Source organism: Drosophila montana, unplaced genomic scaffold, assembly GCF_035044405.1.
Source record: "Drosophila montana isolate Dmon_TW-CO22-7 unplaced genomic scaffold, ASM3504440v1 contig_2_1, whole genome shotgun sequence".
Lineage (NCBI taxonomy): Eukaryota > Metazoa > Arthropoda > Insecta > Diptera > Drosophilidae > Drosophila > Drosophila montana.
The window spans coordinates 293,649-312,899 of record NW_026997875.1 but is presented as its reverse complement, the minus strand read 5'-3'; the positions used below and the strand labels follow the sequence as shown (position 1 = coordinate 312,899).

General features: G+C 39.5%; 1 protein-coding gene across 1 annotated transcript in view; it reads right to left on the bottom strand.

Moving 5' to 3' along the window:
* ed (echinoid) overlaps window positions 1-17,821 on the bottom strand; it is a 115,041-nt gene extending 97,220 nt beyond the window's left edge. The window contains exon 1 of the mRNA XM_064684747.1: window positions 16,345-17,821. Within this exon, the coding sequence (XP_064540817.1) occupies window positions 16,345-16,474 (130 nt within the window). The 5' untranslated portion in view covers window positions 16,475-17,821. The remainder of the gene's footprint in view (window positions 1-16,344) is intronic.
* Window positions 17,822-19,251: the final 1,430 nt, after the last annotated feature.

The window sequence follows — 19,251 nt, the reverse complement described above, 5'->3', positions numbered from 1 at the left end:
ACTCAACGCGAACGACATTGAAATTAAATTGTCTGTGTTGAGCAGGGGACGGGGAAAAGGGGGGCCGAGTGGAGGGCACGAAACGGGAAATGTGTAAAGAAAAACTGCAAAGAAAAACTGCGGCACTTTGATGTTGATCTTGGCTGAGGTTAATGATTGCACAAATTAATTGTGGCTATAAGTTCAATATAATTAAGACATTTCTAAATTGAATTTCAAGACGAATTTTAATTTAATTAAAGCAGAAAGACTAGCTAAAATCGGACTTTAAGTTGTAACAAATTGTATTATGATTGATATAATATTAAATTATGATATATTTATTATAATTTAAACATAATTAAATAACAATTTAAGTGCATTTTCGTTACTCTCAAAGTATATAAGCTCTAGTGTCTGAGCGTGAAACTAAAAAGCGGGCGGTCGCCCGTTCGAGCCCAGCGGCAATCTTTAATTCGTATATTTGTTTACAAACAAAGTAACGAAAGATTAATGTATTTTAACAATAATTATTCGAAATGCACATCAAGAACAATTTTTGTATTTAATTTAGCAAATAAAAAAGCAACATAAAAAGTTCTAGTATACCCATTTTTAATGGGTTCCGGGTATTAAAAATGCGGAAACCTTTCAATTTTAGGCAGTAAATAATATTCTTTAAAGCAAGTACTAAAGACACAACTTGAACGAATAATAAAGCAACATTCATTTCTCTTTCAACTAGTTTCAGTTTAGCTCAGTTTCTCTTCAATGCATATGCCATGCTGAGCAGGTGAGAAACGTTTCGTTTAAATGCAACTGCGTCAATTGTTTGTGCACCTTTGCCTATGGCAGCTGCAACAAATTAAGTTCTCGTGCGGTCTTTCTGAGTGTGTGTGTGTGTTTAGGTGTGTTTGTGTGTACATGGGTGTGTGTGTGTGTGTGTGGCAATAAACCCAATTTCAGTTTATAAGTACGCGAGTGCATACAACAATTTAATGCTTTTGTTTATTGTTGTTTCTGTTTGGGGCTTTCTCCAGCGACTGCCAGCTGAAACGCTGTGTCTTGGGCAAGCGCTGGAGTTCATTTGAATTTTGTAACTAGCCACAAATGAAGCGCATAAAAAAGCCAACACAACACGAGACACTTAAGTGGAGCACCTCAAGTTGCCACATGCTAATTAAGCAGCAGGTGTGCCGCTCGAAGGGCGCGCAGGTGAGAGAGAGAGAGAGGGAGATAGATAGAGACAGCAACAGCTAGCAGTCGCTGACATTCATCACATCAGCCAGCCACACGCCTATAAACCCCCGCTGCCCCTTCCCCACCGCACAACTCGTATTCAAATATTTACATAGAAAATATTTTTATATATCCATGTGCCACAAAGGGAAACAGCAACAAAAACAACAAGAATTTTTTAGTATTGCAGCAAACATTAATAAAAAATAAAAAAAATAACGCAGCAATTCAAACTATGCTCCATTGTTGTTGTATTTGTTGCCTTATTGTTTATATGTATTTTTTATACATTTTATTATTGCTCGCAGCGCTAAGTGCGTGCACAAATTCACACTGCAAATTGGCAGCACTCACAGCGACAGAGACAGCCAAAGAGAGAGAGCGAGAGGGAGAGAGTGAGTCAGAATTGAAGAAATTATGAGCGAAAAAATATTTGGACGATGAATTAATTAGCAGTATAGTGCAAATATTTTATTTCATAGCGCCAAGCTTTACGATTGATCATAAAGCAAAAAATAACTACAACAAAAAAGCCCTTATAAAATCAGTTGTATCTGTATCTGTATCTGTATCTGTATCTGTATCTGTATCTGTATCTGTATCTGTATCTGTATCTGTATCTGTATCTGTGGAATGCCGAAGTAGCTTTAATGGGTGCTAATAATACAGTATATATATATATATATTTATACATATATAAGGTGCACTTCATATTCACAAGACAGTCGAGGTAAAGTTTTGAACTTTAAAATAATAGTGTTCTTTATTTTGTATAGAACATTCTTTGGCATTTCGCCATATCTTCACCAAATCTCCTCTCCTAACATATCTGCAGGCCCTATAAGTAGGCGAGTATTTAATCTCTGGCAAGCCTAAGCTTGGCGTTCTTCTTGTTTTTGCATCATTTAGCAAGCAACGCATTTGTTTCTGTTTCTGAGAAGTCAAATCTCGCACTATTTTATAGAAAGCCTTGCATTTTTCCAAGAAACAACTGACCTTTTGCAATTAATTTCTTTGATTCATATTGATAAGACAGCTTTGAGTTTTGCAACGCAAACAATTTTTAAATAATCAATATATATATGTACTATAAAATACAGTACATACTCATTCCACTTTTAATAAGCAAAAATTCTTGGAATATTGAGCTAAAGCTCAAAGACAATCTCAAAGCGACAATCTTTGTATTAACACAGCTATCTGTCTAGAAAAATTAAATAAAATAGACCAAGGTAACCACAGGCTATGTTAAAGAAATAGATCCATAAATTAATAAAAATACAAAAGATAAATATTGCAAAGCAATTGGTGCAGTTGCTGCAAGGCATTTAAAACAATTTCAATTGCAAGTACAAGACAGACAGAAAATGACAATATCAGATTAAATAAAAGTTATTGTGTGAAATCCATAAGAAGAAGAAGAAGAAAATCCATAATAAATACTAAATAAATAATCAACAAAGAGTCTAAAATGGCCATTAAATGCTAAGCTATTGTTGAATATGTCAGACTTGTCTTGCCCTGCGTCTAAAGGTAGTTCATATAAATACATGCAGGCAATATTTTTTTGCACTTTTGTCTGGCATAAATAAATAAATTAATATGTTTATTGTTGGCATTTAAAGGTAAAATAGCGATAGAGGCAGGTGGGCAAAACCAGTTAACGACAATTGCAACGATTGAAATTTATACGCTTTATCAAATATTCATGTAAACATGACAAACAAATGTGCAACGGCGACAACAACAACAACAACAACAACAATGTGCTATAAAGCTGTGTAAAATTAATTAAAATGCATTTCATTTATGAAATTTAAAATGTCATTTTTATTATTATTTTCATTCTGGCCTAGCAAATGGGCAGCGGGGCGTGGCCAAGCACAATCAGACACACAAATAACATAATAATTGAAATTAATTAATATTTAATATGCTGCACTGCACATTTGAAGTTATTGCACACTAGATGGCGCCACCAAAGTCTCTCGTTGTCTCTGCCTGCCTCTTGTTTTTGCACGCTGAAGAGTGCTTAATTTATTTGCCATTAAGTATGTGCAAAATTAATGAAATGATTTGTCACACGACATTCGCAAACTGACAGCACAAAATCCAATTCGGAATGTGTTAATCAATTTCTTTAAGAGTTGATCCCTGCTGGGGCGCCCCTGGTCTGTGTCCCTGCTCGGGGGGCTGGCCAATCAAGCGTGGCACAAACGCTAAAATACATTGATTTTGTGGCACTATTAAACGCATTTCGAATGCCTAAGAAGCACGCTAACAGCAGGCAGCAAACATTGTGGGTGTGTGTGTGTGCAAACCGAGGGAGGGTTGCCTTCACGTCCTTGACATATGAGAGAGCAGACAAAGCGGGATTATGCTGGTTAGCAAGGCAAGGCGGGCAAGATAATGACTATAGATAGAACAGATGGATGGCTGCTTAGATAGACATCAGGCCAATGCCAAAGCCAACACACACACACACACACACACACACACACACACACACACACACACCCACAAGCAAACACCAAGTCAAAGCCAGAATTGGGGACAGATTGAAATCAAAGGGCATTCGGCCACTGAGTAACGAGGGGCATATCGATGACTGCTGCTGCTGCTGGTTGCTGGTTTGCAGCAGCTTCTAATGGCAATTGACATAATTACGCGAAGTAGTTGCCGCGACACGGCTAAAGGTAAAGTTCCTATACCATATGTATAAATATATATATATGTGTTTATATATGCGCATATATACTTGGCCGCATTGACAGTCGGGCCAAAGTCAGGCTAAAGTCGCAAGCGCGAAAAGTTTTTAAACTTATTACCGCAAACGCCTTACAGTTAATACACTTAAATTTTTGGGCAAAGGGGAACGAAAGAGGGAGGGGTTTACTGCCTAGGCAGCTCAAGACTTTAAGCAGCCGCTGGCAATGACTTTAAAATTTATTGCCAAACACATTTACGCAAATGTCGAGGATATTATACAGACACACACACACACACACACACACACACACACACAAGCTAGAACGAGGGCCGCTTAGTAGCTTATGCGTCCCTGCTATAAAGCAATGACATTTAACCTACTGGTAAAGTTCATGTTAAACTTAAATTTAAAGTTTGCGAGCTTGCTTTTGTCTCTAGCTACTTTTTTTTTATGTGTTTCTATTATTTTCTATCTATTTACTGGAGTATTCTAGGTAGAAGCCCTCGCATTGGCACTCGCTGCGCGTGTTAGTCATTGCAAATAGAGAATTTGTTTGGGGTTGGGCAAGTTTTAGGGTCGTGGGTCTATGGGGTTTTTTCCCTGGCACGTTGGGCTAGGGCAGTGTGTAATGAAAATTACATGCGCCGCAGGCTAGGCCTAAAAAACTTCTAAGCAGCAGTCGGCAGCAGTTTTCCGGGCCAAATGTTTGTTAGGGCCGCCCAATACAAAACAACAACAACAACAACAACAGCGAGGAAAAGAGGCAGCAACCACACAACACCAAACAGCCCAACAAAAGCGTAAACCTCACGACTGTTTGACTTGTGTTTGTTTGTCCTTGAATTTTCCTTTTGAAAAGCAGACGCCACAGCTACCATTTTCCCCCCCTACCCGCCTAAGCAGCCCCCTCTCCTAAGCCATTCAGTTATTATTACAAGCACATTTTCATTGCCGTTCTGCGTGATTCTTGGAGCTGAGCCCGGATTGCGGAGCAGCGCGGCGCGGCGCGGGAGGGCTTGCTTTTGGTGGCGCCGCCAAACGCTGGAATTTCTTTATATATTTAGAAGGCAGTCAGTCGGCAGCTCAAATTGATTTTCCCTCAGCTGCGCTTCGTGCCGCCAGCTTTGGCTCACGATGCGGCTCAGTTGTCAATTGAATGATTGCGTTTTATTTGCTTTACTTTTACAATTTGCAAACGCAACATCTTCAGCCCGAGCCCAACACCCTCTAGACAGCATCATTTGTCAGCGTGTTCGAAATTTGACAGGTGATTAGCGAGGCAAACATTTAAGGGCATTGCACTCGCGGCGAAAGTTGATTAAAAATGGAGGAAAATATTTTAAGGAAGTTGATTTTCTTCTTGAATTTCCTGTATAGACATTTAAAGCGCAAGGTTCTGCTGAAGTTTCTCCAAATTTGCCCAAGTTTTCTCTTAAGTTATGATAAAGAGTTTATCCCATCTTTAGAAGATTCATGTTCAGTTCGATTAACCCTTAGACAAATCCAGATTTCTTCTAATTCTCTTCTTAGCATATTAAATTTAAATATTTTACCCCTAAATCATCTCCTAATTATGCATTTTTCACTTTCACATGACGGTTGAGGCTTCATTTTTATTTCTAAGAATAAACTTTTACAAATTTGTTCTGCAATTAATTGCATTCGCGCCGGAAGACAAACAACCCCTGGCATAATTTCTTTACTACCCCACCAACCATAACACCCCCCCCCCTCTTGACACACCCCACCACCCCTTGGCGAAAAACCAACAAAATGAGCATTTAGCATTTTGGAGTATAGTAAAAAGCACAACAAAAACAATAAACAGCCCCCGGCAGCAGCTGACAACCCTTGCCGTGCAACGAAATCAGTGCAGCCCCTGCCCCCTCAACCCCTCCCACACCCTCCCGCTACCCTTAGTGAGTGCAATCCGCATTTTCGTCGTTTCGTTACTTTTGCTTGGTTTCTCAAGCATATCAATTCACTTTTGCACCCTCCCTCCCCTAAGGGTTGCAGCTGCAGCGCCCATTTAGCTGCCTCGTCTGCCGCACGCAACTTCTGCGCCTTCTCCCCTCGAACTTGCCACTTCTTTGCTTCTATCTCTGTCACTGAGCAAACAAAATGTAAAGCAACATTGTAAAATGAAAAGGAAAAATTACACAAAATGAACTGTAAACCTTTTTGGCACGCATTGTTTTTGTCTGCACTGTTAAATCAAAGCCGACAACAAGAGGGTTGCAAAACGGCAGCCCCCTCCAGGTATAACATCTGCGCCCTCCCCCCTCTTTGAGAGTGACACGCCCATGAAGAAGAAAAATAAAATTTTACGCTATGCAAAACATTTTTCTAATCAAACATTCCATTTCATTTGTTGAAATGTCCAACAACAACAAGAATAAAAACAAAATAAGGGGCGGTGTGGGTTGCTTGGGGTTGGCTTTTCAGCAATTTTAGCCCTTAGCCGAGGGGTTGGGCAGCAGTTGAATTTTGTTGTCGTCTCAAGTGTAAAATTCATTTGCATTCACAGTCGTCACTTGGTTTGTCGCATACCGCAGCCCCCCCTTTCCACACACCCCCAACTATGACAACCCTTGCAGCTTCACCCTAAGCATCCAGTTGACTAAATCCCTTGCCCCTGGCAGTTTTTCTGGTTTGCTAATGCGCATTTAGTCGGAATCAATTGATGAGAAATACCTTAATAAATCACCGAGAACAACAAAAAAATAAAACTACCCCCGCAACCCAAACAGCATCCGACCACCCCCTGAAATGCACAAAGCAAGTGGTTTATTAATTTCGCCAGCAGAGTGCATTTTTTTGGTGTAATTGATTTCACTTTGGCCCCAGCGCAAAATTACCAGACACGATTTTTTAATGCCCAAACTTGTGAAAGAGGCAGCAATAAAAAATAAGTGTAAAAAAGTTCGATTTATGCGTTTTTATGCCCTGAACCCATTTGTAATGGTCAAAAGGGTATATTGGTTTTGAGCAGATGTATGTAACAGGCAGAAGGAAGCATCTCCGAGACCATAAAGTATATATATTCTTAATCAGCATCAATAGCCGAGTCGATCTAGACATGTCCGACTGTCTGTTCGTCTGTGCATTTGTCGTTGGTCGCCAAAGGTCCAGGGTATCCCCTAGTCGGGCACTCCCGACTAGAGCACTCTTACTTGTTTTTATTAATCATTTCTCGGGAATCGCTCTGCACGGTGCAACGCCCAATCTTTTTTTCGTTGTTGCTATCAACCACTGTTTGGCCGTTTGTTTTATTAAAAAATATTTTTATTTTTTTTTTCTTTTATTCCATTTTTTTTCTTTCACATGCAGCGCTCAAAATTTTCATTTTATTGAGTTTCATTGAAGCGCATAAAATTGCAATAAAAGTCTATTCATGGCATAATGCGAGTCTGCATCGGAAAAGCATCCCCCCCCCCCACACACACACACACACACTCAGCTCCGCTCCGTCCCTCCTCTTACCCCCTCACAACGCTAACTCCATCTCTCAGCTCAAATATACACAACATTTTGAATAATGAATGAAAATTAAAGTCCAATATGCGTTTAATTAAAACTTTAAGCACAGCCAAAGCGAATAAAGCTGGACAATGAGCAAGGGGGGGAGGGGATATGGCAAAAGAGGGGGTGCATAGGGGTAGCTACACCACATAGGCGGTCAATACACATCTTTTTTTTAAATTTTTGATTAATTTTTGGCGTTCACAATTATGAGTTCATGTCGAGGGTTAAACAATTTAAAACATTTCGTAATGCTTCGTTATGAAGCAGCAAAACTAGAGGGGAGAGGTGGGAGGGGGCTTTTGTATTTAGCATTAATTATGAAATATGATATTATTTATGGGACTATGGATTATGATCATGCTAAGTTGAAAAGTTCAACGAAAAGACGGCGAGAAAATTAACGAGACCATTAACGAGGGTGAAAGAAATTTTCCAAACAGTTCTCTTTAATCTTCAGCTGGGTTGAAAGTGCAAACGCATAAGAGTGGAATTTAAAATAAGTCGATTTTTAAGCAAAAGCCTTAAAACGAACAAGTTTTTAGCTAAAATTTTAAACTAATTTGAATAGAATCGTAAGAGAAATGTTTTCCACAGGAGCAAATTCTAGATGTGTTTTGCGTAATTCGAGGATTAGGTTTTTTAAACAAATTAAAGAAGCTTTCTAGCATTCATCAAGTTAAAAAATATAAATGAATTTATGTTCTATCTTTATTTTTATTAATTTTTTTATATATAAAGGCAAAAGACAATATGGAACCTTAGATCGCAACGCTATGACAGTCGACAAGGGCTTGGGAGTCACCTTGAAAAGTTTGGCTCTTTGAAAGTCAAATTGGGCCCAAACTTAGCCAGCTACCTAGTTGCCAAATCAATGTCAAGCTCAAAAAACTTAACCAGCGCTGGTCGAATGAGGCCCAACGAGAAGGAACGGAAAGTCCGCGGAATGTCTGCTGAAAACGCCTGCGGCAATGCAGCGAGGACTGCAGATAAAACGAGTAAAACGCGGCTAAAGCGAGCTCAAAGCGTAGAACAAACGGACTGTAGAGAATGGCTGAAGGATTGGCCTAGATCAGAATCGCAGGCAAAGAGACTTGGCCAGCAAGCCAGGCAGCCTGCTCTTGGCCATAAATATTAGCAAGAAAAAAAAAAACAACAACAACAAAAACTGAAACGTGCAACGTGGCGTGGCACAAGCGGCAGCTGCGGAGCTACATGAAAAGCAATCAGTGTATTGACCACAACAATTTTGACATGTTGCGCATACAAATTAGAGCAGCACAAGTTAGAGGCTTGCGGGCGGAGGGGCAGGGCATCTGAGGCATAGCCCCCCAAAGCCAGGCCCGAAAGCCAATCCCAGGGGCGAAGCCAAAGAAGCAGCTGCAAAACGGCAAACAGAAGCCGCAAAAGCGACAAGCGATGAGCCCCACACAACACAATGAAGAGTGGGCAGCAAAAAAAAAAAGATAAAGAAAGAGCGCAAAAAACAACCGAAAAAGAGAAGAACGCAGCAAAAAAAGAAAGAGCAGAAAGTGTTGACCAAAAGGGGCACAGAAAAAGCATGAAAAAAAAAATACAAACAAATATCAAGTTCTACAATACGCAGACAATGATACACTTTAATTAAAGTGCCAGGCAAATCAAACATAACGAATAGGCAATACCCTAAAAGAGACTTGCAAATTAAGCTAAAAGATAAGCCACATAATAGAGGAAATTCATTTCAAATAATATCTGGTGAACATTTTGAAATTTTTGCAGTCAAGTAACCAACATAATCTTTTTTTTTCATGAAAGTTAAATGTAAGGTAAGACTAGGATAAAGATAAGACAAATAACTTATTTAAGCACTGGTTCCTATCAAATATAATATAGTCTTCAACTAACGCTGTAAACTTAGCATTAATGTTAAATTTAACATTAACACTAAATGAATGATTGGATGTTATAGAAGCTGGAGAAAACGAATAATACTTTTTTTTATAGGTTTCGTTTGATTAAAATTCCTCTAATTGGCCAATATATACAATATACATTCGCTAACTCCATATTGTATAAATGTATATGCTATTAGTTATGTATTATTTACATTCCCCTCCCCAACCAACATTAAGCCTTAAATTTCTCTATTCGCCCAATATTCCACAAGATTACGAAAGTTCCCTTAGTTATTTCTTCATTTCTTCAGATTCTTCTTCTCAAGATTATTTTTACTCGCCCAATATTCTGCAATAATACGAAAAGACTACTTTTAAGATTCTTCTTTATCGCTCAATATTCTGCCATAATAAGAGATAGTTCTCTACATAGAGCATGAATGCAGATGAAACCCCAACATGAAATCTTATCTATAGAGATTAAAGTTAAACCCAAGCCACAGCTGTACAGCGATAGAAGTTACACCAGCGATTTATAAAAAAAAATCGTGTGCTACAAAGCGAACTATAAAATCTAAATACCCCAAACGAAATCTCATGTAGACAGAACAATCGAAGCGCCTGCTGTGAATCGATGATGACTTTCGAGTGATGTCTTGTCTTTGGAACGAAAAGCAAAAAAACGGCACTCAGAAGAAAGACAAAATGTTGCCAAATTGGCAGAGGTAATATATCACAACTGATGCATATAAAACAACCCCCCCCCCCCCCCCAATCCCCTTCCACATCACGCAGGCACTCAAAGCCCACCTGTAAATGCTAATGGCTAAAAATGTGGCAAACGGTAGCCAAAAGCGTAAAACGGGAGCTAAACTAGAAAAAAGACAGCAAAATAAAAGAGACATTCCAATAAAAATGTGCGACGCAATTCAATCAAAATGTACAACGGCAACACTAAAAGGTGTGACCAGAGCGGGAGGGAGACAGAAAGGCGGGGGAGGGGGAACAAGCTGTGGCTGAGCTTTGGTCAAAGCGAATGCCTGCACGTTTTGTTAGCGTTTTTGCGGGCGTTTAAAAACGCGCGTCACGAATGTTGCAATGCAAATCGCAAAATACGATAAAAACGCAGCGGAAGACGCAGCAGCAGATAAAAAAAATAAATTAAAAGAACTGTGTGCTAGATATGCAATTAAAAGTTATGCACAAACGTTGAAAAATGTTTTAAGCAAATTATTATGAATACGCAAATGAGTCACAAAGGGGCTGAACTTAAGAAAGAGGCGTGGCTAGCAAAACAGCAAACGTGTCTCAAAGCGCGCTCAACAAAACTTTAGATAAAGCAATGAGACATGCTAAAGAATAATATTATATATATATACATATAAACGATTTTTACAAGAATATTGAAACACGCAAAACTTGCAAACAAATGCAAAAATTTTTATTTTGCTGTAACCAAAAGCCGACAGAAAACCAAAAAAAAAAAAAATGGTGTAAAAATAAAAATGTATATAAATTCGAGCCAATGCCGAGGTCGTTCGCAGCAGTTGTCCAAATTTAATGCTCAGCAAATGTTATTGCATTTTTATAACAAACCTTTTTGTTTTTTCATGCAACAAAAGTTTGCAATTATTTTAGTTCTTTTTTGCCAGTTCTTATTGCACGTAGTGTGTGTGTGTGTGAGTGTGTGTGTGTGTGTGTGCGTCGTTTGTTTAAACAGCTGCCAACGAGTTGAAAGCAAGCGAGTCCCCTACACAGTCCCCACACTGCTGCCTTCCCCTGCCACACCCCCCCCCCCCCCCGTCACCAGCAAAAAGAAAGGAACGTGTGTGCCTGGTGTCGCATGCATAAACATAGATACAAATAACGGTATTCAAATGTATATCAGTGTGGTGTGCGTGTGTGTGTGTGCACACATAAATTCCACATGCCAAGCGCCAAAAACTAAAGTGAGCTCTGCCCAGAAACTGGCTCAAAGTATTATCAGGCCAAAAAAGTTTCAAAATGCCAAATGCAATAAAAAACAAAAACAACTCACAGGAGATTAGAGAATCTCGCAGATGCTAGGGAGAGTATGGAAAGAGAGAAAGGGCAAGAAGAAGCACAGCCTAGGTTATGGATATAGCCAAAGAGAGAGAAGGGAGAGAGAGAGAGAGAGACCAACCGAGATAAATAGAAAACTTCAAAGAGCTGCATAAGACGCCATCTGGCGGCGGTAAAAATTAAAACGAAATTTTATCGATGAAAATAAAAACGTATGCAAATGCTGGAAAACCAAAATTACGGCATTTAAAATGTGTTATAAATAGAACTTTATGGGCATCTTAGTGGCACGATTCCTATAGGAAAATAGTTCAAGCGAAGTTAAATAGATCAATATTATTATTAAAATTTCATCTAGAGGCATCTTTCAATTAAAATAGATTAGCTGTAGCAGTTGGTCAAATGTCAAATATTAATAAGAAGTAAATTTGAAGAAACTTTCATTCGAAAAGTTGAACTTGAAAGGAATAAGAAAATTTGCAGAAATTAGAGACTTTCTTTAGAGAATTTACTTTCTCATACTTACAAAACCTCAACCTTAAATCTGCCTTAAAAACACTTAAAACATTGTATTCAGTTAGAATAGACCATAAATACTTATATTCCATACATAACGGAAATTGCCCGGCGTTGCTCGTGTTAAGTTTTGTGCTTACAATTTTAGATACAACTTAATCACCCAGTTCCTGCCCATGAAAAACTTAATGTACCGTTATCCAGTCAGTCAGGACAAACAATTTGATTTATAGAGATAAAAGAGCCGAATAAAAATATAGAAAAAATCCTACAAAACTCAATAATCTCCCAAAATATATAGCATCCAGCTGAGCTCCTCATATTGTTTTCAATATTTTAAAGAAATATTCTATCGTGCTTAAAATTTAAGCACAGAAGAGCTTGAATAAATATGGAAAATGCTGAAAACTAAAGGCGTGACTTTGATTGATGGATGATGTACGAGCATATAAACTGCCCATAGCATACTGCATATATATTTAGTATATCTGCGTTATATTATTTTATGTACAAATTTATAGATATATCCTTTTTTTGGTATTTTTATATTTACATAACCCAATTTTGATTTACTATTTCAAATGCAAATTGTCAGAGAACTTCAATTTGCCCGAAAAACTAAAACTAAAACGGGGTTTGCAGAAGGGGTGGTAGGGGGGGGGGGGGGGTGCATCAGGATGTGCGGGGCAGCTGGTGTGGCATTTGCTGCTGTTGCATTTGTGAATTTTCCTCGTTTTTCGTGGCATTTCCGCCGCGTTTTGCACGTAAATTTTCAAACAAACAAAATATTTGTTTAATTTATTTTAATTTCAAACTTGCAGCAGTTGCTCGTTTTCCACTTTTTCGCCAAAGCCATGCAACCGAGCGGTATAAAGGGGGCGCAGGGGGGGGGGGGGGAGGGGGTAAAACGTGCGCCGCAGGCTGCACGCGTGTGTATCCAAAGGATGCGCTAGGACTCAAAAAACAAAAACAACAAATGCGAGAGCCAAAACTGTTTTTTGGAAAAACGAGCCACAATCATAATTCACGCGCCTTTCGCGAGCGTAAGAGGGAGGGGGAAAGGCAGAGAGGCAGAGAGGTACAGGCACTTGGCCAGGAAATGAAATGAATGTGGGAAAACTCAAAGGAAAAACGCAGCGGGACAAAGCGAAGCGAGCGGCAGGTAGAAAATAAGAATAAAAAACCGAGGCATAAATAAAACAAAGCGCAAGCGACAACAACGAAAAATAAGAACGCAAAGGCACAAGAATAAACATAAAAACCCAAAAAGGAAAATGGGAAAACTAAGTGAAGCGACGAGGCGACGCCTCTTAAGTATCCTGTCTTGCCGTGAAAACACAAATTGAAAGGCACTTTAAGGCAGAACGAGATGAGCGAGCAGCAAGAAGAAGCAGACGCGACGGAAATTTAAAGGAAAACTATTTATGAAGTGTGCGCAGGCATGTGTGAGAGTGTGCAAGTGAGTGTGTGCAAGTGTGTGTGTGCTTAAGGCACACAAATTGTAATTGATATTCATAGACAGTTAATAGCATTAACTATTGATACGAGCCAGAACAATTGACCGCGGCGCAAAGGCTATTTTCCGTGCATTTTCCACAGCCCGTTCAGTTTCAGCTCTTCTAATGGCTTTTTAATTATTTCGCGCAAAAGTGTCTTTCGCCGTTGTTTTGTCGCCTTTTTGTGATATTATGCGCAATTATGCCCTAACAGAGGGTATTGTGATCTAGACATCGCATTTGATCTACAAACTAGAGAAGAAGCGAGCGTCGATCTTCAATTGAAAAAGGCCGCAAAATCAGCTTGATGAAAGTCATAAAAATTGCCTGAAAAAAGTTCGAAATGAAAAAATATACTACCAAGATTTTGTTTAAATGCTAAAACAGCTTATCTAAGTCCAGATCGTCTACAAACCACGTCCCCAGATTTTCGCTGTGTTTAGAGAGCTTATCTAAGCCCAGATTAATAATCCTCTATATAATATTGAATTCTAATTATCAACTATATAATATATATCTAATCTGAACGTTAAGACAGCTTATCTAAACCCAGATATAAAACCATCCATAAAATATTGTATTTTATTTATTGTTATAATAATATATATGGCATATATAACAATATCTAATTAATTGTTCTTTTTATATAGATAATATCTCAAACAATATCAACCCTTGTCTGGCAGTGTATTTAACCTTCGACACCTGAAGCATAACTGTGCTTTCTTATTATGAATACCCTTTGCTCTAGCAGTTGGTTTTGACAGTCAAATAAAATAGTGCCCCCAGAGATCGTTTACCGCTAAAGTTCCGCAGAGAGTTCATTGATTTTTGACTCTGCCCTGGCGACAAAAAGCTCAGAGAAGCAGGGCGAGGGGCTGCGGGTAAGCGGGTGTGTGTGTGTGTGTGTGTGTGTGTGTGTGTGTGTGTGTGTCAGAGGTCCAATTAAAATGTCAAATCAAGACGTTTTATTTATTAAATGATTACACACTACAAAACATAAACACAAACGCGCGCGGCAAAGGTGGGGGAAAATAAAAGACTCGGGCGCTATAAACTTTCAGTTTGTGCCGAGGGGGGCTACTATCAAAGGGCAACAGTGGGCGCAGGGGGAGCAGGAGGGGGGTTGCGGCTACTAATGGCCCGCCGCATATTTTGTAGAGTGTCAAAAGATTCTTGTGTTGGGCATTGGGAATTGCTTGTTAAACGCTTACAAATTGAAATTGTGTTGATTGACTGATTGATTGAGTGATTGAACGATGGAGTGCAACTACTTTAAGGGCGGGAGATGGGTAAAAGCGGGCAGGGGAAGGGGGGCACAAAAGTTTGTGTCACACATAAGTTTAGACCAAAAATGGTCCAGCGAGCGAGACAGCAAGTGAGCGAGAGCGAGAGAGATAGAGGGAGAGCCAGTAGCTGAGCGGAGAAGTTAACGACTAAAGCCAACGGTAAAAACTGTCAATGAACGACAACAGAAAAAGAGAAGAACAGAAAAAAAACTTAACGCCAACGTCAAAGCAGCAGCTAAAAACTTGACTTAACGCAACGTGACGACAACAACAACAACAACAAGAGCAAAAACAACAACAGGTGCACACCGGAAGTGGTGAGAGTAGGGAAGAGGGAGTGTAGTTGGGGGGAAATGATGCTGCGAGGAAGCTGTCATAAACAAAACTTGTCTGCGAAATGGGAGAAAAAGCAACAACAAAAAATGAAAATAAAACTAAGAAAATACGGAAATAAAATTGAAAAGTGGCTTAGAAAAAATTTACAATTGGTTTAGTTCTTGTTCTCGATGTTGGCTTTTCAGGTGTCAAGTCAAGAGAGTTAATTTCGATAGAAGATATAACAGATAAAAGAGAATTGAAGCTGCGATAAAGCTATTCCAGATAAAACAACGAGATATTAAATACAATTTGGGAAAAAGTCTTATAAAAGAATTGCGAAAAACTTGTAAGAGCGGAACTTGATAAAATTACAAGAGAGAAAGATAATTATAAAGTGAGCTGCTGCTTCGACTTCGAGTAATATCAGGCTATAAGTATAGAAATTATTGGCTAAAAGAAAATATTATGCATTCAAGCAGGTTATAAAAGGGATTCATTAGATCTTTAGACGACGGGCGCATAAATAATGAAGTGGAAATAGAAATTGCCGGAAATTAAAATCGTTAATTTCAAATATTTATTTATGGTCATTTTTTTTTAGGAATTCCGGAAGTGCGTCAACACTTAAGAAGGACGCATTCCCCTACCAGACAGTATAACACCCAGGCAAATAGAATTGTAAACAAATGTTTTGTCCACACGACTAATTAATTATTCATATGTATAGCATTATGTATTCATAAAGCAAATTGATTAATTGAAAACAGAAATTCAATTAAATGAAAACAGAACGCAGCCCATTAAATATATTAATAAATATTAAATTCGAGACTTTTCATAAAATATGCCACTTTTTTTTTATAAAATAACTAGCCAGACGGCTACATGAGATGGCAGTAGAGATAAGCTGTATAACACTTTTAACTCAAAGTTAATATCTCCCTTAAAAATTAGACTTTTCATAAAATAACCCATTTGTTATACAATGCCCGGACTGCATGATCTTTAAGCAGAGATAAGCTGTATAACACTTTTCACTCTGTTAATACAAGACTTCACATAAAATAATCCCTTTCTTATACAATGCCAGCAAAGATAACATGTATAAAACTTTTCCCTCTCTGTTGAGATATTACCTTAATATTAAATATGATACCTCTCCGTTTGTTGATGTTGCTGCCCAACAACATGATCTGCCAGCAAAGATAACCTGTATAACACTTTTTAATCCCAGTTCAGATCTCTCTCTCTTATCAAGTCTCATCTTTCCCCCACTCTCTCCACCTGCTTGCTAATCCCTTATTGCCTTTACATATTTCAATTCGCTTTGCTTTTACAAACGCCTTCCAACTTACCGATAAAAAATAATTTCCAATATGTTTGCGCTGTGCTGTTGCTGCTGGTTCTTCTGCTGCTTCGCTTTGTTGTTGCTGTCGCATTCGCTGCGCTTGCTGCTGCTGCTGTTGTTGTTGTTGTTGCTCTCATCTTGTCGTTTTACTGTTTTTGTTGTTGTTCTTCTTATTGTTATTATAAGCGCTGCGTTTATCGCTGCAGCTGCAGTTGACGCTTGTCTCGGCAAAAAGTTTTTGTTTCCAATATATTCGCACTCTCTTAAGCGAATCGTTACGGTAAAAGTTCAGCCGCTGTCGCCTGCACTCCTTCACTCCTCTCCTGCTGCTGGTCTAGCAGCGCGCTTCACAGCAGCGCCACATTGCGGCCAAAAATGTTTTTAACACAATATATATTTTTGGAAAATAACGAAAACCGAGTTGGAAATTAGAATCAACCAACAACAAAAAACACAACTAAATTCAAAATTCAAAATGGCGTCGCTTCTGCTTGCTCTTCTTGTTGTTGCGTGCGGCAGTTCGGTTTGTTGGCCCTTCAGTTGGCCAGGTCTTAAACCTCAAGCATTTTCTTTGCCTTTGCCTGCACTTTACGCACACACATACACAAGCACAAAAACACGCACACTTTTTCACTGTTATAATCGGCCGTTTGCTTTGCGCGCTCTTGCTGCTGCTGCTGCTGTTGTTGTTGTTAATCAGAAATCACCAATGTTGTTGTTGTTGTTGTTGTCGTAGTTGTATGCAGGCGACGACAATCGACGCTTGAAAGGTTTCCAAGAAGCAGCTACGCACACATTTGCAGGTAACACTCATATACACACACACACACAAAACCTTTTTTATGTTGGTTGCGAGACGCGCGCGGCTACTGCTACTTCTTCTTCTTCTACTTTGTCTTACACTGCTTATGCTAGCTGTTGTTGTTGTTGTTGATGTCTGGAAACCTGTTTGACAGGTAAGAGAGCTGCGCTGCAGGCGCAAGCAGCTCGGCGTCAGTCGAGATCAAGCAAAACTAATGATGCCAAAGCCGGCGTCGTCGACTTGAACTGCGCAACGTTGTTGATGACGCAGCTGCGGCTGCTGCTGCTGCTGCTGCGCTGCTGCTGCTGTTGGGTTTGCTTGGGTTTGATTTTCGTTTGGTTTGCTTTGGTAGCTTTCGTTAATAGTTTTACTTTGTTGTTTTTTGTTTTTTTCTTTCTGCTGACTTTGGCACTCTATGCAACACTAACACAGAAACACACACATACACATACAGCCACTTGTAGTACCTTTTGTTGTTGTTATTATTATTGCAATTAGCTAATTTGCTATGGCTTTTAATTATTTATTTAACTTTTGCACATATGTTTGTTTATTTCTTGTAAACAATGCGAGTGGCAGCTGAGTCGACGCGACGCAAAAATTGTTGTTTGTTTTTGTTGTTGCTTGCAGCTGCTAAGCCCAGCGACAGCGCGACACGTCTGTTCGTAGCGGCAAACGAAAAGAGAATGAGTAATGTTAACGCAAACGAATTGACGAAACGAAAGATGTAAATGGCATGCGAAGAGCGTCAAACTGTATACAAAACGATGCGCTCTTTCACATTGCACAAGCAACTTAACAGCGCGCTCTTTGCGCGGCGCTCTTCAAGCAAAACAAAAAACTTGTTTTAGTTGTTCTGCAAGCAGCAACAGGCCAGGCCAAGCGATCCAGGCAAAAAGAGCGCGATCTGCTGGCTTTTAAAGAAAAGCAGTTAATATTAAAATAATGCCAAATTGATATATAATTTTATATAATTGTTAGCAAATGTTAAGCTACTTTTGGTAGCTGCCCCGAAAAAAATAATTTAAATAATAAGTATTTACTACACGCTTTTTTAAAAAATATTTTAAGCCAATTGCAAAACTCAGGAGTCTTAATGCTAACAAGATGTGTTAACAGTCGCTGTTATTTGCATTTGTATTGCCTGCTTTTAAGCAGACTTCGGCAAATGAAACGACGAAAGCGAAACGTTGCCGCAAAGAGCGCGTTGTTAAGAGCGCGGCAGCGTTAGCAGCTTAACGAAATGCACAAACTTAACGAAGCATACAGAGTTAACAGCGCGCGCTCGCTCTCGCTCTCGCAATCTCTGTCAACTAACAGGCATGTTAAAAGGCATAGCAACACGTAGCGTTTTGCGCGCGTTTTGCCAGCGTTTCTTAAACTTGTTTCGGCCTGGCCAACAAGTTTGTTAGGAAAAACGGCGCAGAGGAAAAACCAGTTGCTTGAAACTTGTTGACTTGGCCTAGCTGAAAACAGAAAAAACCGCAGCGCAAACACAATTCAACAACGTTCAAGCCAAGCAGTTGCGGCCCCACTGCGCAGGGGCAACGTCTTGAAGTGTATGAAAGGGAGAGGGAGAGAGAGAGTGAGAGGGAGATGGCTATAGCTGCCAGTTGGCGCTTGGGGCAGTCGCTTGTAGAGTTAAGTTTCGTTAAGTTTTACCGATCGCTCGCGACGAGATCTACTTTTAACCAGTTTCGCTAAGCGCTATGTGTGTGTGTGCCTGTGGGTACATGTGTGTGTGTGTGTTGTTTCTTGCTGCTTGCTTTGTGCAGCTCTTTTAACGTTCTTTTGCGCTGTCGCCAGAGTTCATGTTTGCTTAAGCTGCCGTTGGAAGTGGACACCCCGCACGCCCACACACCCCGCTGCCCAACAGCTAACCAGTTTGTAAACTTGTTCTGAGCACGACAAAAAGCTAAAAACTATGACACTAGCCAGGCACGCGCTTTGCATGACAAATCGCAAGAGTAGAAAAATGAAATTCAAATTATTGTAAATATTCTTTTTTTCTACGCACTTTTCCAATATTTATTGAATTTATCGGCCGCAGGCGACGTTTGCCTCTTCTTCTACGGCGGCGACTCCTGCGGATGCGACAGGCGTTGCATATAA